This window comes from Oncorhynchus nerka, linkage group LG6 (genome assembly GCF_034236695.1).
Source record: "Oncorhynchus nerka isolate Pitt River linkage group LG6, Oner_Uvic_2.0, whole genome shotgun sequence".
NCBI lineage: Eukaryota > Metazoa > Chordata > Actinopteri > Salmoniformes > Salmonidae > Oncorhynchus > Oncorhynchus nerka.
In genome coordinates this window covers 42,317,570-42,341,034 of record NC_088401.1, presented here as the reverse complement: position 1 = coordinate 42,341,034, position 23,465 = coordinate 42,317,570, and the positions used below count along the sequence as shown (strand labels likewise).

At 43.5% G+C, this 23,465-nt stretch overlaps 1 protein-coding gene across 2 annotated transcripts in view; it reads left to right on the top strand.

Moving 5' to 3' along the window:
• Positions 1 to 23,465, top strand: part of LOC115130458 (integrin beta-1-like) — a 47,140-nt gene that overhangs the window by 16,162 nt on the left and 7,513 nt on the right. For both annotated transcript variants that reach the window (XM_029661626.2, XM_029661625.2), the window contains exons 2-15: positions 3,470 to 3,536; positions 3,993 to 4,078; positions 4,356 to 4,575; positions 5,050 to 5,220; positions 5,493 to 5,731; positions 10,196 to 10,351; positions 14,977 to 15,072; positions 18,209 to 18,298; positions 18,531 to 18,671; positions 18,885 to 19,087; positions 19,344 to 19,582; positions 19,918 to 20,140; positions 21,058 to 21,290; positions 21,585 to 21,751. In XM_029661626.2, the coding sequence (XP_029517486.1) occupies positions 3,470 to 3,536; positions 3,993 to 4,078; positions 4,356 to 4,575; positions 5,050 to 5,220; positions 5,493 to 5,731; positions 10,196 to 10,351; positions 14,977 to 15,072; positions 18,209 to 18,298; positions 18,531 to 18,671; positions 18,885 to 19,087; positions 19,344 to 19,582; positions 19,918 to 20,140; positions 21,058 to 21,290; positions 21,585 to 21,751 (2,331 nt within the window). The remainder of the gene's footprint in view (positions 1 to 3,469; positions 3,537 to 3,992; positions 4,079 to 4,355; positions 4,576 to 5,049; positions 5,221 to 5,492; positions 5,732 to 10,195; positions 10,352 to 14,976; positions 15,073 to 18,208; positions 18,299 to 18,530; positions 18,672 to 18,884; positions 19,088 to 19,343; positions 19,583 to 19,917; positions 20,141 to 21,057; positions 21,291 to 21,584; positions 21,752 to 23,465) is intronic.

Sequence of the window (23,465 nt, the reverse complement as noted above, 5' to 3'; positions counted from 1 at the left end):
TTTGCATTAGCGTAGCCTCTTCTGTAGCCTGTCAACTATGTGTCTGTCTATCCCTGTTCTCTCCTCTCTGCACAGACCATACAAACGCTCCACACCGCGTGGCCGCGGCCACCCTAATCTGGTGGTCCCAGCGCGCACGACCCACGTGGAGTTCCAGGTCTCCGGTAGCCTCTGGAACTGCCGATCTGCGGCCAACAAGGCAGAGTTCATCTCAGCCTATGCCTCCCTCCAGTCCCTCGACTTCTTGGCACTGACGGAAACATGGATCACCACAGATAACACTGCTACTCCTACTGCTCTCTCTTCGTCCGCCCACGTGTTCTCGCACACCCCGAGAGCTTCTGGTCAGCGGGGTGGTGGCACCGGGATCCTCATCTCTCCCAAGTGGTCATTCTCTCTTTCCCCTTACCCATCTGTCTATCGCCTCCTTTGAATTCCATGCTGTCACAGTTACCAGCCCTTTCAAGCTTAACATCCTTATCATTTATCGCCCTCCAGGTTCCTCGGAGAGTTCATCAATGAGCTTGATGCCTTGATAAGCTCCTTTCCTGAGGACGGCTCACCTCTCACAGTTCTGGGCGACTTTAACCTCCCCACGTCTACCTTTGACTCATTCCTCTCTGCCTCCTTCTTTCCACTCCTCTCCTCTTTTGACCTCTCCCTCTCACCTTCCCCCTACTCACAAGGCAGGCAATACGCTCGACCTCATCTTTACTAGATGCTGTTCTTCCACTAACCTCATTGCAACTCCCCTCCAAGTCTCCGACCACTACCTTGTATCCTTTTCCCTCTCGCTCTCATCCAACACTTCCCACACTGCCCCTACTCGGATGGTATCGCGCCGTCCCAACCTTCGCTCTCTCTCCCCCGCTACTCTCTCATTTATCTCCTCTTCCATCCTATCATCTCTTCCCTCTGCTCAAACCTTCTCCAACCTATCTCCTGATTCTGCCTCCTCAACCCTCCTCTCCTCCCTTTCTGCATCCTTTGACTCTCTATGTCCCCTATCCTCCAGGCCGGCTCGGTCCTCCCCTCCCGCTCCGTGGCTCGACGACTCATTGCGAGCTCACAGAACAGGGCTCCGGGCAGCCGAGCGGAAATGGAGGAAAACTCGCCTCCCTGCGGACCTGGCATCCTTTCACTCCCTCCTCTCTACATTTTCCTCTTCTGTCGCTGCTGCTAAAGCCACTTTCTACCACTCTAAATTCCAAGCATCTGCCTCTAACCCTAGGAAGCTCTTTGCCACCTTCTCCTCCCTCCTGAATCCTCCTCCCTCTCTGCAGATGACTTCGTCAACCATTTTGAAAAGAAGGTCGACGACATCCGATCCTCGTTTGCTAAGTCAAACGACACCGCTGGTTCTGCTCACACTGCCCTACCCTGTGCTCTGACCTCTTTCTCCCCTCTCTCTCCAGACGAAATCTCGCGTCTTGTGACGGCCGGCCGCCCAACAACCTGCCCGCTTGACCCTATCCCCTCCTCTCTTCTCCAGACCATTTCCGGAGACCTTCTCCCTTACCTCACCTCGCTCATCAACTCATCCCTGACCGCTGGCTACGTCCCTTCCGTCTTCAAGAGAGCGAGAGTTGCACCCCTTCTGAAAAAACCTACACTCGATCCCTCCGATGTCAACAACTACAGACCAGTATCCCTTCTTTCTTTTCTCTCCAAAACTCTTGAACGTGCCGTCCTTGGCCAGCTCTCCCGCTATCTCTCTCAGAATGACCTTCTTGATCCAAATCAGTCAGGTTTCAAGACTAGTCATTCAACTGAGACTGCTCTTCTCTGTATCACGGAGGCGCTCCGCACTGCTAAAGCTAACTCTCTCTCCTCTGCTCTCATCCTTCTAGACCTATCGGCTGCCTTCGATACTGTGAACCATCAGATCCTCCTCTCCACCCTCTCCGAGTTGGGCATCTCCGGCGCGGCCCACGCTTGGATTGCGTCCTACCTGACAGGTCGCTCCTACCAGGTGGCGTGGCGAGAATCCTTCTCCTCACCACGTGCTCTCACCACTGGTGTCCCCCAGGGCTCTGTTCTAGGCCCTCTCCTATTCTCGCTATACACCAAGTCACTTGGCTCTGTCATAACCTCACATGGTCTCTCCTATCATTGCTATGCAGACGACACACAATTAATCTTCTCCTTTCCCCCTTCTGATGACCAGGTGGCGAATCGCATCTCTGCATGTCTGGCAGACATATCAGTGTGGATGACGGATCACCACCTCAAGCTGAACCTCGGCAAGACGGAGCTGCTCTTCCTCCCGGGGAAGGACTGCCCGTTCCATGATCTCGCCATCACGGTTGACAACTCCACTGTGTCCTCCTCCCAGAGCGCTAAGAACCTTGGCGTGATCCTGTCGTTCCCTGTCGTTCTCAACTAACATCAAGGCGGTGGCCCGTTCCTGTAGGTTCATGCTCTACAACATCCGCAGAGTACGACCCTGCCTCACACAGGAAGCGGCGCAGGTCCTAATCCAGGCACTTGTCATCTCCCGTCTGGATTACTGCAACTCGCTGTTGGCTGGGCTCCCTGCCTGTGCCATTAAACCCCTACAACTCATCCAGAACGCCGCAGCCCGTCTGGTGTTCAACCTTCCCAAGTTCTCTCACGTCACCCCGCTCCTCCGCTCTCTCCACTGGCTTCCAGTTGAAGCTCGCATCCGCTACAAGACCATGGTGCTTGCCTACGGAGCTGTGAGGGGAACGGCACCTCAGTACCTCCAGGCTCTGATCAGGCCCTACACCCAAACAAGGGCACTGCGTTCATCCACCTCTGGCCTGCTCGCCTCCCTACCACTGAGGAAGTACAGTTCCCGCTCAGCCCAGTCAAAACTGTTCGCTGCTCTGGCCCCCCAATGGTGGAACAAACTCCCTCACGACGCCAGGACAGCGGAGTCAATCACCACCTTCCGGAGACACCTGAAACCCCACCTCTTTAAGGAATACCTAGGATAGGATAAAGTAATCCTTCTCACCCCCCCTTAAAAGATTTAGATGCACTATTGTAAAGTGGCTGCTCCACTGGATGTCATAAAGTGAATGCACCAATTTGTAAGTCGCTCTGGATAAGAGCGTCTGCTAAATGACTTAAATGTAAATGTACATTTGTAGACATTTCTAAAAACATAATTCCACTTTGACATTATGGGGTATTGTGTGTAGGCCTGTGACTAAAAATATCAATTTAATCCATTTTAAATCCAGTCTGTAACACGACAAAATGTGGAAAAAGGAAAAGGGTTTGAATAGTTTCTGAAGGCACCATATAGGGCTCCACCTGACCATCAATATGTGACCACCTGACCATCAATAGCTCTGGGCCCTAAGGCTATATCAATTAACTGGTATCCAGCCTAATGTCTTCTATTTGTACTACAAATGTAAACAAAAACACAGTATTCACTGCTAGCTTTTACTGTATTCTCACACTAACCTTGTGATGTTGTATCTGTTTTATTTTTCAGATGGACCTGAAACTACCTCTGATATCAACATTGTTAGCAGTCATTTGTTACAGCATTGCTCAGCAAGGTAAAGTTATTCTCTCTCATATCTCAAGTTTCTGTCCTTCTTACTTTAACTTCCACCTTGTTAGACAAAATCAATCCTCAACAGCAACATCACTGTTCTGTTTCTGTACATGACTACACAGTACATCATCTAATCATATTATGTCATAAACGATGTTGGCCTACATACAATACAGAATGGTGACTAATAGCCTGATTTTCCATGGGTGAGTCGAAGCAAAGCGAGCATGCTGCTGTAATGTAATGATGTTATTTGTCAGAAGAAGAAGCAGCTCCACCTAGGCTTTTTGGAGCTTAGTAGTTAGGGCATCATAGAACTATGGAACAGCGGAATATTCCGTTCTGGCTCCAATTACTGTTTTCCTAATTTTAAATTAAACAATGTGTAAACACTGGGGCGTTTTGCCTGCTTAGTCTTTAGGAGTATATAATGAGTTTGCTTCTCTTCAACCTTCAGAAGGGAACGAGTGCATCAAGGCCAATGCCAAGTCCTGTGGGGAGTGTATTCAAGTGGGAGCGAAATGTGGATGGTGCACAGACCCAGTATGTGCATTTGAATTTGTCAATAACTTTGTTACTGCATTGTTACTATAACTGACTCCGCATTAGAACTCGCATGCAATCAAGGAGAGAAGTATGTCATCTAAACTGTCCCTTGGAATTACAACACTAGTGTGTCAGGCAATATTGTTTATAACCTGCTTTGGAGTGTAGGAAATATATTTTCAGAAAATAAGGACCTTACATTTTGGGTGGATTCCCTCTGAGTGCATAATGCAATTTGTCATGATACTGATTAACCTCCTCCCTTCTCCCCCAGGAGTTTCTTAAGCAGGGTGAGGCCACGTCGACCCGCTGTGACGAGCTAGAGTCCCTGCGGAAGAGAGGTTGCAGTGGCGCCAAGGTAGAGAACCCCCGAGGCAGCCAACAGGCCCTGAAGAACAAGACTGTGACCAACCGCAACAAGGGAGCAAAGAAACTCAGACCAGAGGATATCACACAGATCCAGCCCCAGAAACTCACCCTTAGCCTCAGATCTGGTGGGAACTTTGATAAGGGTGCATCCCAAATGGCAACCTTTTCCCTATTTAGTTCTACTACTTTTCGCTCTGGTCAAAAGTAGTGCCTCATATTGGGGATAGGGTGCCATTTGGGACGTAGTCTTAGTTAACTTTGTTTCAGCCATAACTTCCCGTTTTGATCATTGCTGAAGCAATTTTGCTGAGGGTTGCTGTTTCCTGATATTTTCTGTGGTCTTTCACTGTTATGTTGATTAGTTACAGTATCCTCTATTTTCTTTGAGAGTTTAAGCTATCAACTGTACAGCTGTTATTATGTGGAAGGAAGGAGTGCTCCTTGCACTCTTCCATCCCAGAGGCTTATTTGACAGGGACAATTCACCTTAATCAACATTTCAGTGTTAACATCAATGTAAATGTGCCAGAGTTGGCAAAAGTGCAAATTGTCAACCACAGTCCCTGGTTTAACCTTGCCTATCTGTTTGTATATTGTAGGTGAACCCCAGTCTTTTAATCTGAAGTTTAAACGAGCTGAGGATTACCCCATCGACCTCTACTACCTGATGGACCTCTCCTACTCAATGAAGGATGATCTGGAAAATGTAAAGAACCTGGGAACACAGCTGATGCTGGAGATGTCAAAGATCACATCTGATTTCAGAATCGGTAAGATTATGAATCCGCCCCGGTATGAGGAATGGGGATGTCCATATTTCTTTGAACTTTTTCTCCACAACAACTTGATATCTTCTGCTTTCAGTGCTGTTTGGGTGCATATTGCATAATTATAAATTTTCTACAATACCCATAATGTTATGTGTAACATATCCAGTTTTATCTTAGTAAAGATGTTCTGAAGCTAACAAATTGGTGTCCTGTCTCCTTACCAATACAGTGTATATGTGAGCTGGATATCTTCTCTTCTTCTTTTCTGTCAGGTTTTGGTTCCTTCGTTGAGAAGACTGTGATGCCTTACATAAGCACCACCCCAGCCAAGCTGCTGAACCCCTGTACTGGGGACCAGAACTGCACCAGTCCATTCAGCTATAAGAACGTCCTGAAGCTGACCAGCAATGGACAGGAGTTCAACACCCTGGTGGGACGACAGCAGATCTCTGGAAACCTGGACTCACCAGAGGGAGGCTTTGATGCCATCATGCAAGTGGCTGTCTGTGGTGTAAGTATTATGCTTTTATTATAATATACAGTACTAGTCAAAGTTTGGACACACCTACTAATTTCAGGGGTTTTCTTTATTTTCACTATTTTCTACATGGTAGAATAATAGTGAAGACATCAAAACTATGACATAACCACATGGAATTTTTAAAAAGTGTCAAACTAATCAAAATATATTTTAGATGAGATTCTTCAAAGTAGCCACCCTTTGCCTTGATGACACTCTTGGCACTGAAACAATCAGTTGTGTTGTGACAAGGTAGGGGTTGTATATAACAGCTCAAATAAGCAAAGAGAAACGACAATCCATCATTACTTTGTTGGGTTCTGAGAATATGAAATATACTTATTCGTGTCACTAAGGGAGAGAGGGTAATGTATAACGTTTACATTTTGTAAGGATATGTTATTAACCATCAGGGATCCTCTGGGAGGAGAAGAGACGCAGTCTGGTACCAGGCACCATGACAGACGTGAGTTGGGGAGGAGTGAGCACATTGGGGCACAGGTCAGGTCAGATGAAGTGAGCAAGAACAGATATCACTAAGGTTCTGTCTAGCAACAGCGATGCATTGGCTGTTCAGATCTGGAGGAGACCGCATAGGAGAAAGGGTTAAATATCAGTGCTTGTGTGAAATGTTGTTGTCTATTCAGCTGTTCGATCCTTTGGGAAGAATAAACTTGATTTGAGCTTTCATAGTGTCCGTTGAGTTCTTACTCTGATAATTACAACCTAACAACTTTAAGACATGAAGGTCAGTCAATCCGGAAAATTTCAAGAACTTTGAGTGCAGTTGCAAAAACTATCCAGCGCTATGATGAAACTGGCTCTCATGAGGACCGCCACAGGAAAGGAAGACCCAGAGTTATCTCTGTTGCAGAGGATAAGTTCATTAGAGTTAGCTGCACCTCAGATTGTAGCCCAAATAAATGCTTCACAGATTTCAAGTAACAGACAAATCTCAACATCAACTGTTCAGACGAGACTGTGTGAATCAGGCCTTCGTGGTCAAATTGCTGCAAAGAATCCACTACTAAAAGACACCAATAAGAAGAAGAGACTTGCCTGGGTCAAGAAACACGAGCAATGGACATTCGACCACTCCAAACTCTGTGTCTTCGTGAGACGCAGAGTAGATGAACGGATGATCTCCGCATGTGTGGTTCCCACCATGAAGCATAGAGGAAGAGGTGTGATTGTGTGGGGGTGCTTTGCTGGTGACACTGTCAGTGATTTATTTAGAATTCAAGACACACTTAACTAGCATGGCTACCACAGCATTCTGCACCGTTACGCCATCCCATCTGGTTTGCTCTTAGTGGGACTATCATTTGTTTTTCAACACATCTTCAGGCCGTGTAAGGGCTATTTGAACAAGAAGGAGAGAAAATGAGTGCTGCTTCAGATGACCTGGCCCCCACAATCATCCGAACTCAACCCAATTGAGATGTTTTGGGATGAATTGGACCACAGAGTGAAGGAAATGCAGCCAACAAGTGCTCAGCATATGTGGAAACTCCTTCAAGGCTGGAAAAGCATTCCAGGTGAAGCTGGTAGAGAGAATGCCAAGAGTGTGCAAAGCTGTCATCAAGGAAAAGGGTGGCTAATTTGAAGAATCTAAAATATATTTGTTAAACACTTTTTGGGTTACTACATTATTCCATATGTGTTACTTCATAGTTTTGATGTCTTCACTATTATTTTTAAATTGAGAAAATAGTAAATATAAAGAAAAACCCTTGAATGAGTAGGTATACTGTAAATTATTCAAATAATCATTTTATCAGGGTTTTAAACTCAGCAAATATAGAAACGCCCTCTCACTGTCAACTGCGTTTATTTTCAGCAAACTTAACATGTGTAAATATTTGTATGAACATAAGATTCAAAAACTGAGACATAAACTGAACAAGTTCCACAGACAGGTGACTAACAGAAATGGAATAATGTGTCCTTGAACAAAGGGGGGGGAGGGGGTCAAAATCAAAAGTAACAGTCGGTATCTGGTGTGGCCACCAGCTGCATTATTCCTTTGAAATAGCCGTTTAGGACCCTAGAGTGAATGAACTCTCAAACATTAAGGTTTTATAAAACGGCCTTCTCTTAGCTTCCAGTTAGCCTCCACTCCAGCCATTCTCAAATGAGAATAGGGTGTTAAGGTCTGGTACCACGAGATCAATTCACAGAGAATATAAACGTACTTACTTACTCCTCTTTGTCTTGAATCAATATAAACTCAGCAAAAAAAGAAACTTTCCTTTTTCAGGACCCTGCCTTTCAAAGATAATTCTAAAAATCAAAATAAATTCAAATCTTCATTGTAAAGTGTTTAAACATGTTTCCCATGCTTGTTCAATGAACCATAAACAATTAATGAACATGCACCTGTGGAACGGTCGTTAAGACACTAACAGCTAACAGACGATAGGCAATTAAGGTCACAGTTATGAAAACTTAGGACACTAAAGAGGCCTTTCTATTGACTCTGAAAAAACACCAAAAGAAAGATGCCCAGGGTCCCTGCTCATCTGTGTGAACGTGCCTTAGGCATGCTGCAAGGAGGCTTGAGGACTGCAGATGTGGCCAGGGAAATAAATTACAATGTCTGTACTGTGAGACGGTTAAGACAGCGCTACGGGGAGACATGACGGTCAGCTGATCGTCCTTGCAGTGGCAGACCATGTGTAACAACACCTGCACAGGATCGATATATCCGAACATCACACCTGCGGGACAGGTACAGGATAGCAACAACTGCCCGAGTTACACCAGGAACGCACAATCCCTCCATCAGTGCTCAGACTGTCCACAATAGGCTGAGAGAGGCTGGACTGAGGGCTTGTAGGCCTGTTTGTAAGGCAGGTCCTCACAAGACATCACTGGCAACGACGTCGCCTATGGGCACAAACCCACCGTCGCTGGACCAGACAGGACTGGCAAAAAGTGCTCTTCACTGATGAGTCGCTGTTTTGTCTCACCAGGGGTGATGGTCATTCGAGTTTATCGTCGAAGGAATGAGCATTACACCGAGGCCTGTACTCTGGAGCAGGATCGATTTGGAGGTGGGGGGTCCCTCATGGTCTGGGGCGGTGTGTCACAGCATCATCGGACTGAGCTTGTTGTCATTGCAGGCAATCTCAACACTGTGCGTTACATGGAAGACATCCTCCTCCCTCATGTGGTACCTTTCCTGCAGGCTCATCCTGACATGACCCTCCAGCATAACAATGCCACCAGCCATACTGCTCGTTCCTTGCCTGATTTCTTGCAAGACAGGAATGTCAGTGCTCTGCCATGGCCAGCGAAGAGCCCGGATCTCAATCACATTGAACACATCTGGGACCTGTTGGATCGGAGGTTGAGGGCTAGGGCCATTCCTCCAAGAAATGTCTGGGAACTTGCAGGTGCCTTGGTGGAAGAGTGGGGTAACATCTCACAGCAAGAACTGGCAAATCTGGTGCAGTCCATGAGGAGGAGATGCACTGCACTTGGTCCCTTTTTTCTCAATTTCCGCCTGACTGACGTGCCCAAAGTAAACTGCCGGTTGCTCAGGTCCTGAATCCAGGATATGCATATAATTGGTACCATTGGAAATAAAACACTGACGTTTGTAGAAATGTTAAAATTATGTAAGAGACTATAACACAAGAGATATGGGAGGAGAAAAACCAACCGGAATTATTATGTTTTTGAGAGACCATGCTCTTACAATGAAAAGTATAGGGGCATACTGAATTCTAGCTCCCATGATGCAATTCCTGTGGCTTTCACAGGGTGTCAGCAGTCTGTGTTCAAGGTTTCAGGCTTGTAACTTCAAAAACTAATAAGAAACATGAGTTTTAGTTCAGGGACACAGTCTTGGAAATTCGTGTTTGGGCGCGCCATGAAGACAAGACACACCTGCTAAAATCGGTTTCTTATTGAACATACTTTTTTCCGTAAGAAATATTAGAGTTTGATTACATTTTAGGGTATCTGAGGAGTAGATAGAAACCTATTTTGATTTGTTGAAACAAAGTTTAGGGGTAGATTTTCGGATTCTTTTCTCTGCATGTTGAACGAGTGGATTACTCAAATCGATGGCGCCAACTAAAAGACTTTTTGGGATATAAAGAAGGATTTTATCTAACAAAATGACACTACCTGTTATAGCTGGGTCCCTTTGGATGACAAATCAGAGGAAGATAACAAGAATTTAAGCTAAATGTTTAATATCCATAATTTGTGTGATTATTTATTTGAATTGCACGCCCTCCAGGTTCACCGGAATTTGTCCCACTAGCGGAACGCCTAGCCCTAAGAAGTTTTAACCTCTTACATAGCTGTTCCTAGTTTTTTAAATATATTTCCTGTATCTTTCCTATTTTGTTCTCAGGTATTTCTGTAAGCTGTGTCCTTTTTCGGTATGTTGTTTTATTTTACATTGAGTTTGTATGGGCCTCTCTCTCTCCCTCCTCCCAGGAGCACATTGGCTGGAGGAACGTCACACGTCTGCTGGTGTTTTCCACTGATGCTGGCTTCCACTTTGCTGGAGATGGGAAACTGGGAGGGATTGTTCTGCCCAACGATGGGAAATGCCACCTGGAGAACAATATGTACACCATGAGCCACTACTATGTATGTATAATAATACAACGGGTGATTCTAATCCTGAATGCTGATGGGTTAAAACTGCTTTCCAGCCAGTGTCTATGCCTTGAAATGCCTATTTACTCTGTTCAATCTCACTGCGCAAGCTTTGCAAAATAAATTCAGAAATCTATATTATTCAATTATTGAGTCTGCGTTGCGAAGGGCTAAAATAGAAGTCAGTTCTATTTATGACGCAGATCGCGCTACAAGTCCTGCCTCTCCCATCTACTCATTGGTTTATAGAAGCAGGTACCCACGTGCCTTCTCCTCATTGGTTATACCCACGTGGGTGATTGAAAGATGAACGAGGTCAGAAGCGGTAATGCACCTAATTTATGAAAGTAGACAATCGCAATATAAAGTCAAGAGAAGAAAAGGCCTAGAAGGAGGAGAGATGACTGGAAATGATTCGGTTGACCATTTTATGTGTGGATTAATTGTCGGAGTAGGGGACCTTGTGCATTTCAGGTAAAATAACAACTCAATTTTATATCCCAGGACAAATTAGCTAGAAAGTGCAAGCTATCTAAATTGCCATAAATGTTTAATGCTTTTTGACCAGTCCCCAAATGAATATAATTGGTTCATAGTTTGTTTTGATATTTTAACCTGTGTGTCGTGATCGCGTTTGGTGTGGGGGGACAAAATAAATGTATGCACGATGGCGCACGTGCGTAGCCGGTTTGGGTTCAGTGTTAGGTAAACACTGACCGTCACCACCAGCGCCAGGAGCATGGACAGTTCTACCACTCATGTGCCATCAACGGAAACATCACTATTAACATCACCAGCTTGGTTAGCTCGGACTCGTCAACCATAATAGTGCTTGCCTATGTAGGCCTATTGGATGTTTACAGTATTAAGTCATTATTTATTGAAGTTCTTGTCTTATCATCATTGAATCTATGCTACCTAGCTACAGTTGAAGTCGGAAGTTTACATGCACTTTGGTTGGAGTTATCAAAACTCGTTTTTCAACCACTCCACATATTTCTTGTTAACAAACTATAGTTTTGGCAAGTCGGTTAGGACATCTACTTTGTGCATGACAAGTATTTTCTTCCAACAATTGGTTACAGACAGATTATTTCACTTATAATTCACTGTATCACAATTCCAGTAGGTCAGAAGTTTACATACAATAAGTTGACTGTGCCTTTAAACAGCTTGGGAAATTCCAGAAAATGTCATGGCTTTAGAAGCTTCTGATTAACTCAAATGATGTCAGTTAGCCTGTGTACCTGTGCATGTATTTCAAGGCCTACCTTCAAACTCAGTGCCTCTTTGCTTGACATCATGGGAAAATCAAAAGAAATCAGCCAAGACTTCAGAAAAACAATTGTAGACCTCCACAAGTCTGGTTCATCCTTGGGAGCAATTTCCAAACGCCGGAAGGTACCACGTTCATCTGTGCAAAAAATAAGGCTGCTCAGCAAGGAAGAAGCCACTGCTCCAAAGCCGCCATAAGAAAGCCAGACTACGGACTGCGGTGCAACTGCACATGTGGACAAAGATCATACTTTTTGGAGAAACGTCCTCTGGTCTGATGAAACAAAAATAGAACTGTTTGGCCATAATGACCATTGTTATGTTTGGAGGAAAAGGGGGAGGCTTGCAAGCTGAAGAACACCATCCCAACCATGAAGCACTGGGGTGGTAGCATCATGTTGTAGGGGTGCTTTGCTGCAGGAGGGACTGGTGCACTTCACAAAATAGATGGCATCATGAATAAGGAAAATGTTGTGGATATATTGAAGCAAGATCTCAAGACATAAGTCAGGAAGTTAAAGCTTGGTTGCAATTAGGTCTTCCAAATGGACAATGACCCCAAGCATACTTCCAAAATTGTGGCAAAATGGCGTGTGGAAGCTGTAGGAACTGTAAACTGGGCGCTATCTATTTTCCCTTGCCATAGACAATACAGGGACCTCGCGGAGGGATATACAGTGCCTTGCGAAAGTATTCGGCCCCCTTGAACTTTGCGACCTTTTGCCACATTTCAGGCTTCAAACATAAAGATATAAAACTGTATTGTTTTGTGAAGAATCAACAACAAGTGGGACACAATCATGAAGTGGAACGACATTTATTGGATATTTCAAACTTTTTTAACAAATCAAAAACTGAAAAATTGGGCGTGCAAAATTATTCAGCCCCCTTAAGTTAATACTTTGTAGCGCCACCTTTTGCTGCGATTACAGCTGTAAGTCGCTTGGGGTATGTCTCTATCGGTTTTGCACATTGAGAGACTGAAATTTTTTCCCATTCCTCCTTGCAAAACAGCTCGAGCTCAGTGAGGTTGGATGGAGAGCATTTGTGAACAGCAGTTTTCAGTTCTTTCCACAGATTCTCGATTGGATTCAGGTCTGGACTTTGACTTGGCCATTCTAACACCTGGATATGTTTATTTTTGAACCATTCCATTGTAGATTTTGCTTTATGTTTTGGATCATTGTCTTGTTGGAAGACAAATCTCCGTCCCAGTCTCAGGTCTTTTGCAGACTCCATCAGGTTTTCTTCCAGAATGGTCCTGTATTTGGCTCCATCCATCTTCCCATCAATTTTAACCATCTTCCCTGTCCCTGCTGAAGAAAAGCAGGCCCAAACCATGATGCTGCCACCACCATGTTTGACAGTGGGGATGGTGTGTTCAGGGTGATGAGCTGTGTTGCTTTTACGCCAAACATAACGTTTTGCAGTGTTGCCAAAAAGTTCAATTTTGGTTTCATCTGACCAGAGCACCTTCTTCCACATGTTTGGTGTGTCTCCCAGGTGGCTTGTGGCAAACTTTAAACGACACTTTTTATGGATATCTTTAAGAAATGGCTTTCTTCTTGCCACTCTTCCATAAAGGCCAGATTTGTGCAATATACGACTGATTGTTGTCCTATGGACAGAGTCTCCCACCTCAGCTGTAGATCTCTGCAGTTCATCCAGAGTGATCATGGGCCTCTTGGCTGCATCTCTGATCAGTCTTCTCCTTGTATGAGCTGAAAGTTTAGAGGAACGGCCAGGTCTTGGTAGATTTGCAGTGGTCTGATACGCCTTCCATTTCAATATTATCGCTTGCACAGTGCTCCTTGGGATGTTTAAAGCTTGGGAAATCTTTTTGTATCCAAATCCGGCTTTAAACTTCTTCACAACAGTATCTCGGACCTGCCTGGTGTGTTCCTTGTTCTTCATGATGCTCTCTGCGCTTTTAACGGACCTCTGAGACTATCACAGTGCAGGTGCATTTATACGGAGACTTGATTACACACAGGTGGATTGTATTTATCATCATTAGTCATTTAGGTCAACATTGGATCATTCAGAGATCCTCACTGAACTTCTGCAGAGAGTTTGCTGCACTGAAAGTAAAGGGGCTGAATAATTTTGCACGCCCAATTTTTCAGTTTTTGATTTGTTAAAAAAGTTTGAAATATCCAATAAATGTCGTTCCACTTCATGATTGTGTCCCACTTGTTGTTGATTCTTCACAAACAAATACAATTTTATATCTTTATGTTTGAAGCCTGAAATGTGGCAAAAGGTCGCAAAGTTCAATGGGGCCGAATACTTTCGCAAGGCACTGTATAATTTGTTTTTTTGTGAACAGTTTTTCCTTGGGGTTTTGCCTGCTACACACGTTCTGTTATAGTCACAGACATTATGTAACCAGTTTTAGAAACTCCAGAGTGTTATCTATCCACACATACTAATCATATGCATATACTATATTCCTGGCATGAGTAGCAGGATGTTGAAATTATGCGAGATTTTTAACAAAAAGTTGAAAAAAAGCACCCGATCTTTAAGGACAACAAAGTCAAGGTATTGGAGTGGCCATCAAAGCCCTGACCTCAATCCAATATAAGATTTGTGGGCAGAACAGAAAAAGCACGTGCGAGCAAGGAGGTCTACAAACCTGACTCAGTTACACCAGCTCTGTCAGGAGGAATGGGCCAAAATTCACCCAATTTATTGTGGGAAGCTTGTGGAAGGTTTCCCGAAACATTTGACCCAAGTTAAACAATTGAAAGGCAATGCTACCAAATACTAGTTGAGTGTTTGTACATTTCTGACCCACTGGGAATGTGAACAAAATAAATCAAAGCTGAAATAATTCTCTACTATTATTCTGACATTTCACATTCTTAAAATAAAGTGGTGATCCTAAGACAAGGACTTTTTACTAGGATTAAATGTCAGTAATTGTGAAAAACTTATTTTAAATATATTTGGCTAATGTGTATGTAAACTTCTGACTTCAACTGTACATGCCAATGATTTGTTTAGCATAGCAATGTTGAATGAATAGAATTAAGACTGGGTCAAAAGATGAGGAAATAACTTAAAACAATAATGCCCTGGAACCCAGGAATTATGGCTTCACCCTGGGCCTTAGAACAGCCCTTGTCGGGAGTTGTCACACTGTAATGCCCGGGTTCTTAGGCATTATTTCTTAATTAATACACTGCTATTTACTGTATGTATTGTGGCCTTTTTCTCTTCTGTGTGGTCTGTATTTTGAATATGACAAGAGTTGAAGGTTATGGGCTACTTGCCTTAGTGATGGCATCAAAGGGCTAACCTAGTACCTGTACTTACTAATTGTCTCCCTGTAACAGGACTACCCCTCCATCGCCCATCTGGTTCAGAAACTAAGTGACAACAACATCCAGACAATCTTTGCCATCACAGAGGAGTTCCAGCCTGTTTACAAGGTCAGTCAGTCAGTCAGTTGTGTGTGGAATTTTCAAGTTTCTGTGCTTCTCTGTTGGAGGTTGGAGGAAGCCCAACCCTTTGAAGAGCAGAGAAGCATTTACCTTTACCTTTACTAGTAACATATCTTTGGACATCTGGTTGTGTCCCAACTGGCAACAATTTCCCTATATATTGCACTACTTTTGTAGTGCACTTTATAAGGAATAGGGTGCCATTTGGGACACAAGCCTCTGAATGTTCCTTTTTGCCCTTTTCAAGCCATTTAGATGTCTGCCTGGAGTTCGACAACATTCCTTTATCATATCCACATCAGTTCCAATGCTTGGACAGTGTTTGTCAACCTCGGGAGAAAGTCTTTGATTATTTGATTCTACTGTTAGACTTGGGTTACATCCCAAATGGCACCCTATGATGTACAGTGCCTTCGGAAAGTATTCAGACCCTTTGACTTTTTCCACATTTTGTTAGGTTACAGCCGTATTCTCTTCATCAATCTACACGCAATACCCCATAATGACAAAGCAAAAACAGGTTTAGACATTTGTTGAAGCACCTTTGGTAGCAATTACAGCCTTGAGTCTTATTGGGTATGATGCTACAAGCCTGGCGGACCCGTATTTGGGGAGTTTCTCCTGTTCTTCTCTGAAGATCCTCTCAAGCTCTGTCAGGTTGGATGGGGAGCATTGCTGCACTGCTATTTTCAGGTCTCTCCAGAGACGTTTGATCGAGTTTAAGTCCAAACTCTGGCTGGGCCACTCAAGGACATTTAGAGACTTATCCCAAAGGTCACCTCCCTGACTAAGGCCTTTCTCTCGTGCGGCCAGCTCTAGGAAGAGTCTTTTTTGGTACCCTTCCCAAGATCTGTGCCTCGACACAGTCCTGTCTCGGAGCTCTACAGACAATTCCTTTGACCTCAGGTCTTGGTTTTTTGACATGCACGGTCAACTGTAGGACCTTATATAGACAGGTGTGTGCCTTTCCAAACTATGTCCAATCAATTGAATTTACTACAAGTGGACTCCAATCAAGTTGTAGAATTATCAGGATGCAACTGAGCTAAATTGTGAGTCTCATAGCAAAGGGTCTGAACTTATGTAAATAAGGTTTTTGTTTATTTTTAATACATTTGCAAAAATGTCTAAACCTGTTTTGGCTTTGTCATTATGGGGTATTTTGTGTTAATTGCTGAGGATATATATTTTATCAATTTTAGAATAAGGCTGTAACGTAACAAAATGTGGAAAAAGTCAAGGGGTCTGAATACTTTCCGAAGGCAATGTATATTGTGCACTACATTGTTTAAGGAATATGGTGCCATTTTGATATAGTCTTTGACTTGGATCTTTGTCAAAATGTAGAATGTCACAACACTAAATAGTTATAACTTTAGATTCAGACCTTACAACTATGTGTTTGCAGACCACAATCAAACTGCTCTCCAATCTAAATGGTCAGGCAAAACATAACAGCTTTGCTCTGAGAAACTTTTCTGGTGCATTGATTATTTAGAGATCTACAGTCATGGACAAAAGTTTTGAGAATGACACAAATATTAATTTTCACAAAGTCTGCTGCCTCAGTTTGTATGATGACAATTTGCAAATACTCCAGAATGTTGTGAAGAGTGATCAGATGAATTGCAATTAATTGCAAAGTCCCTCTTTGCCATGCAAATTAACTGAATCCCCCCAAAATGCCACTGCATTTCAGCCCTGCCACAAAAGGACCAGCTGACAGCATGTCAGTGATTCTCTCGTTAACACAGGTGTGAGTGTTGACGAGGACAAGGCTGGAGATCACTCTGTCATGCTGGTTGAGTTCGAATAACAGACTGGAAGCTTCAAAAGGAGGGTGGTGCTTGGAATCATTGTTCTTCCTCGGTCAACCATAGTTACCTGCAAGGAAACACGTGCCCTCACCATTGCTTTGCACAAAAAAATGGGCTTTACAGGCAAGGATATTGCTGCCAGTAAGATTGCACCTAAATCAACAATTTATCGGATCATCAAGAACTTCAAGGAGAGCGGTTCAATTGTTGTGAAAAAGGCTTCAGGGTGCCCAAGAAAGTCCAGCAAGCACCAGGACGTCTCCTAAAGTTGATTCAGCTGCAGGATTGGGGCACCACCAGTACAGAGCTTGCTCGGGAATGGCAGCAGGCAGGTGTGAGTGCATCTGCACGCACAGTGAAGCAAATACTTTTGGAGGATGGCCTGGTGTCAAGAAGGGCAGCAAAGAAGCCACTTCTCCTCAGGGAAAATATCAGGAACAGACTGATATTCTGCAAAAGGTACAGGGATTGGACTGCTGAGTACTGGGGTAAAGTCATTTTCTCTGATGAATCCCCTTTCTGATTGTTTGGGGCATCCGGAAAAAAGCTTGTCCGGAGAAGACAAGGTGAGCGCTACCATCAGTCCTGTGTCATGCCAACAGTAAAGCATCTTGAGACCATTCATGTGTGGGGTTGCTTCTCAGCCAAGGGAGTGGGCTCACTCACAATTTTGCCTAAGAACACAGCCATGAATAAAGAATGGTACCAACACATCCTCCTTAAGCAACTTCTCCCAACCATCCAGGAACAGTTTGGTGATGAACAATGCCTTTTCCGGCATGATGGAGCACCTTGCCATAAGGTAAAAGTGATAACTAAGTGGCTCGGGGAACAACACATCGATATTTTGGGTCCATGGCCAGGAAACTCCTCAGACCTTAATCCCATTGAGAACTTGTGATCAAGAGGCGGGTGGACAAACCAAAAAAAAATAATTCTGACAAACTCCAAGCATTGATTATGCAAGAATGGGCTGCCATAAGTCAGGATGTGGCCCAGAAATGAATTGACAGCATGCCAGGGGCGGATTGCAGAGTTCTTGAAAAAGAAGGGTCAACACTGCAAATATAGACTCTTTGCATCAACTTCATGTAATTGTCAATAAAAGCCTTTGACACTTATGAAATGCGTGTAATTATACTTCAGTATTCCATAGTAACATCTGACAAAAATATCTAAAGACACTGAAGCAGCAAACTTTGTGGAAGTTAATATTTGTGTCATTCTCAAAACTTTTGGCCACGATTGTACATGATTCATATTGACATACTAGATAATTTACTCTACGGTGTTCTCTCTCTTCTCAGGAGTTGAAGAATCTCATTCCTAAGTCTGCAGTTGGGACACTCTCTGCAAACTCCAGCAACGTTATCAACCTCATTATTGATGCCTACAATGTAAGTATAAATTAAATTGGTTACTAGACAATATGCACTGCACACAATCTCACTTTCAGCCTCAAAATAGTTGGCAAAAAACGTGCTGCTCTTACTTTAAAGTCATCACGTCTCTGTCTGAACTGTTCTTTGCATGGGACATTTTTCAAATATGCATTTTAAAAACTGTAGATTACTGAATATAGTATATTTTTAATTTGCAGTGGGCTAACTCTTGTTCTTTGTGTGGTAGTCTCTTTCCTCAGAGGTGATTCTGGAGAACAGTAAGCTAGCAGAGGGAGTGACCATCGCGTACCAGTCACGCTGCAAGAACGGAGTGACTGGTGAGGGAGAGATGGGAAGAAAATGCTCCAACATCTCCATCGGAGACGAGGTGGGTAACCAAAACATCCTCCGTCGTTTTCTATTCTAAATATAGATCTATTTTTTTTCATCTTTCAGGTTCAGTTATTTCAGTTTTCTGATCAAGTGCATTGGATTGGTCTGTTATTAGATGTCCGACGAGTCAAATGCATCGTTTTTTTTATTATGAAATGTAAATAGTATGCCCTTAGTGTGAATGCGTTCCTTCATCACTTATCTGTAGGTGTCTTTCACCATAAGCATCACAGCTAAGCAGTGTCCTAAGATGGGCAAACCAGAGACCATCAAGATCAAACCCCTAGGGTTCACAGAGGAGGTGGAGATCGCTCTGAACTTCATCTGTGAATGTGACTGTCACAAAAACGGCACTGAGAACAGTGAAATCTGCCACAAAGGCAACGGGACATATGAATGTGGAGCCTGCAGGTAAGGCACTTATGTTTCACAGGCAGAAGATCTTAACCCTTATTTACCTTTCATATTGTAATATTGTCCATGGCATAGAGAAAGTGTACAGTATGATGTTTGATACTGAATGTATAATGCATTGTAAATCTATTTCTATAGTCCATTGATATGTAACTGATTTCCGGTGTATTGCATTGGTTTTTCTGAATATTCTACAATATTGGCATGTTGTTGTAAAAAAGGATTACATTTGATTTTCTTTATTGTCGCTCAGGTGCAACGAGGGCCGTATAGGTAGACATTGTGAGTGCAGCACCAACGAAGTGACCAGCGAAGACCTGGATAAGAACTGTCGTAAAGACAATGGTACAGACATCTGCAGCAACAATGGAGACTGTGTGTGTGGAACCTGCGAGTGTAAGAAGAGGGAGAACCCAGAGGAACGCTACAGTGGAAAGTTCTGCGATTGTGACAACTTTAACTGTGACCGCTCCAACAACAAACTCTGTGGAGGTAAGTCATCAGTTGAGCTGCTGTGGTGTGCAATAGGCATGCGTCAAAGCAGATAAATGTGTTAAATTATATAATTACAGATTTTGCTTACTGTGAAATGATGGCCAAGCTCTACCATCTGAAGACAAGTGTGACATCCTGCTCTGCACACAAATGAGTGACCTCGTGATCGTTTGTGGTTATAATGAGCCCATTTCCAATGAAATTACAGATCATTGCCCGTTATGAAATTAGATTTACCCTCGTTAATGTCAGCCTTTTTTTATCTGTGATTGTATTTGATCTTTGCAGGGTAATCTCTCATCTCTGACCCTGTGTGTGTTGTGTTGTGGCAGGACACGGTCGTTGTGAGTGCAGGGTGTGTATCTGTGATGCCAACTGGACGGGCAGTGCCTGTGACTGTTCTCTGGACACCACAACCTGCCTGGCCTCTAACAAGCAGATCTGTAATGGCCGGGGCACCTGTGAGTGTGGAACCTGTAAGTGCACTGACCCCAAGTTCCAGGGGCCTACCTGTGAGATCTGCCCCACCTGTCCAGGAGTCTGCGCAGAACACAAGTGAGTTGAATAAAGGAATTCATTAATTTTATTTGATCATTATATTGTTTTAACAATGCAAAAAAACAACTATTTGCTGTATTTCCTTGTGGGAATGTTATATGTGGATTACATAAAGGTTTATTGTAATGGTTGAAAATAATTCAGCTCCCCCCCGTTCTTTTTTTTAAGGGGCCGATCCCTTCTCTCTTTCTTCAGCCTTACGTTTGCCTCTCAACCTTTTTTAAATAGGCATCTAGCCTTCTTCATTTATCCGACTTAACCTGCATTATTTTTGTGACCTCTTGTTTCCTTTCTTCCAATCATTCCAAAAAAAGGGAACAATGGACCGTTTAGACTGTGAGATCTAAAACCAGTGGTGCTAGTTGCACTCTTAGATAAAAGGGTTCTTCGGCTGTCCCCATAGAATAACCCTTTTTGATTCAACGTAGAACCCTTTTGGGTTCCCAAAACCCAAACTGGTTCTACCTGGAATCAAACAGGGTTCTTCAAAGGGTCCTCCTATGGGGACAGCTGAAGAACCCTTTTAGGTTCTAGATCGAAAAAATATTCTAAGAGTGTAGGGTACAGCATTGCCCACTACAGACGCTTGCATAAACCTCAATATTTAGCTTTCTTACATTCCAATAGACAAGTGAATATGTTACAAGTCTAGGAATCCCAATGTGAGACTACCTGCATGTGTTACTCCATGCAGGTAGTCGCGGCAGGGTAGCCTAGTGGTTAGAGCGTTGGACTAGTAACCCCAAGCTGACAAGGTACAAATCTGTCGTTCTGCCCCTGAACAGGCAGCTAACCCACTGTTCCTAGGCCGTCATTGAAAATAAAATGTGTTCTTAACTGACTTGCCTAGTAAAATAAAGGTAAAAAAATAAAAATCTGTACAGAGTTTAATGTCAATGTCCTGTCTTCCACAGGGAGTGTGTTCAGTGCAGGGCCTTTGGGACGGGGGAGAAGAAGGAGACGTGTGAGAGGGACTGTAGCTACTTCAACCTGATCAAGGTGAAGGACCGAGACAAGCTGCCCCAGCCAGGACAGGCCTTCCCCCTGATGCACTGTAAGGAGAGGGATGCCAACGACTGCTGGTTCTACTACACCTACGCTGTCAACAACAACACAGAGAAGGAGGTCCATGTGGTGGAAACACTAGGTGAGAGAATATGTAGTCTCTGGCATGGCATTGTGACTGAGGATATAACAAGGTGAAAAATAGGTTTATTTGTTTTATCCATTGAGTAGTGTTGTCATTAGAGCTCGGAGTTCTTGGCCTGACCGTGAAGAACTGACCAGAAGTTCCTTGTCCTAGATGCAGTATAATGCAAATCAGAATGTAATTGTGTATATGAATTTGATTTTACATCAGCTGACTTGCCTGGTTAAATACCCTCAAAAATATTGGGCTAACTTCATTTTCTTGCTATGTGTTTCCCTGTCTGTGTTCCAGACTGCCCTGCGGGCCCGGACATCATCCCCATCGTGGCTGGCGTTGTGGCGGGCATTGTGCTGATCGGCCTGGCTTTGCTGCTCATTTGGAAGCTACTCATGATCATCCACGACAGGAGGGAGTTCGCCAAGTTTGAAAAGGAGAAGATGAATGCTAAATGGGACACGGTAAGAGTGGATAGTAGACAGTACCTGGCAGCCATCTTTGAGAAGTTTGTAAGGGTGATTATGTATTTTTGCCGGTCTTAGTTTATATTCTCCCTGGCTAATTTCAGTAGGTTTATTGAGACATGGAAAACAGGTGTTATAGATATGACAACCATCTGAATCTCTTAAACAGAGAATGGACTCCTAGAGGAATATAGAGTTGGAAACAGTGTTGTACTCTCTCTCAGCCTTTGATGACTAACAGACCTGTTGATGATGAGGATTTTATAAGACGCACAGACAGTCCTACTCAATTTCAACTTCAAAGTAAATATCTTAGAAGTTTGAAGTCATCTCTGTGCAAAATAGAGAAACCAAAAAACAGAAGCTTTTTTGGAATGTGACGGTCCCTGAATACACATACAGTACCAGTCAATTTTGGACACACCTACTCATTCAAGGGTTTTTCTTTATTTTTTACTATTTTCTACATTGTAGAATAATTGTGAAGAACTCATAAATACAATAAAATAACACATATGGAGTCATGTAGTAACAACAAGTGTTAAAAAAGGAAAATATATTAGTTATGATATTATTCCAAGTAGCCACCCTTTGCCTTGATGACAGTTTTGCATACTGTTGGCATCTCTCACCCAGCTTCATGAGGAATGTTTTTCCAACAGTCTTGAAAGAGTTCCGATACATGCAGAGCACTTATTGGCTGCTTTTCCTTCACTCTGCGGTCCAACTCCTCCCAAATCATCTAATTTGGGTTGAGGTCGGATGATTGTGGGGGCCAGGTCACATGATGCAGTACTCATCACTCTCCTTATTGGTCAAATAACCCTTACACAGCCTGGAGGTGTTTTTGGGGTCATTAACCTGTTGAAAAACAAATGATAGTCCCACTAAGCGCAAACCAGATGGCGTATCGCTGCAGAATGCTGTGGTAGCCATGCTGGTTAATTGTACCTTGAATTCTAAATAAATCACTGACAGTGTCACCAGCAAAGCACCATCACGCCACCTCCTCCATGCTTCACAGTGGGATCCACACATGCAGAGATCATCCATTTACCTAGTCTGCATCTCACAAAGACACGGCGGTTGGAACCAAAAATCTCAAATTTGGACTCGTCAGACCAAAGGACACATTTCCACCGGTCTAATGTCCATTGCTCATGTTTCTTGGCCCAAGCAAATCTCTTCTTCTTATTGGGGTCCTTTAGTAGTGGTTTCTTTGCAGCAAATAGTCCATGTAGGCCCGATTCACGTAGTCTCTTCTGAACAGTTGATGTTGAGATGTCTGTTACTTGAACTCTATTAAGCATTTAAGCTGCAATCTGAGGTGCAGTTAACTAATGAACTTATCCTCTGCAGCAGAGGTAACTCTGGGTCTTCCTTTGCTGTGGCGGTCCTCCATGAGAGCCAGTTTCATCATAGCGCTTGATGGTTTTTGCGACTGCGCTTGAAGAAACTTTCAAAGTTCTTGAATTGGTCCGAAATGACTGACCTTCATGTCTTAAAGTAATGATGGACTGTCATTTCTCTTTCCTATTTGAGCTCTTCTTGCCATAATATGGACTTGGTATTTTACCAAATAGGGCTATCTTCTGTATACCACCCCTACCTTGTCACAACACAATTGATTGGCCCAAACGCATTAAGAAGGAAATAAATTCCACAAATGAACTTTTAACAAAGGCAGACCTGTTAATTGAAATGCATTCCA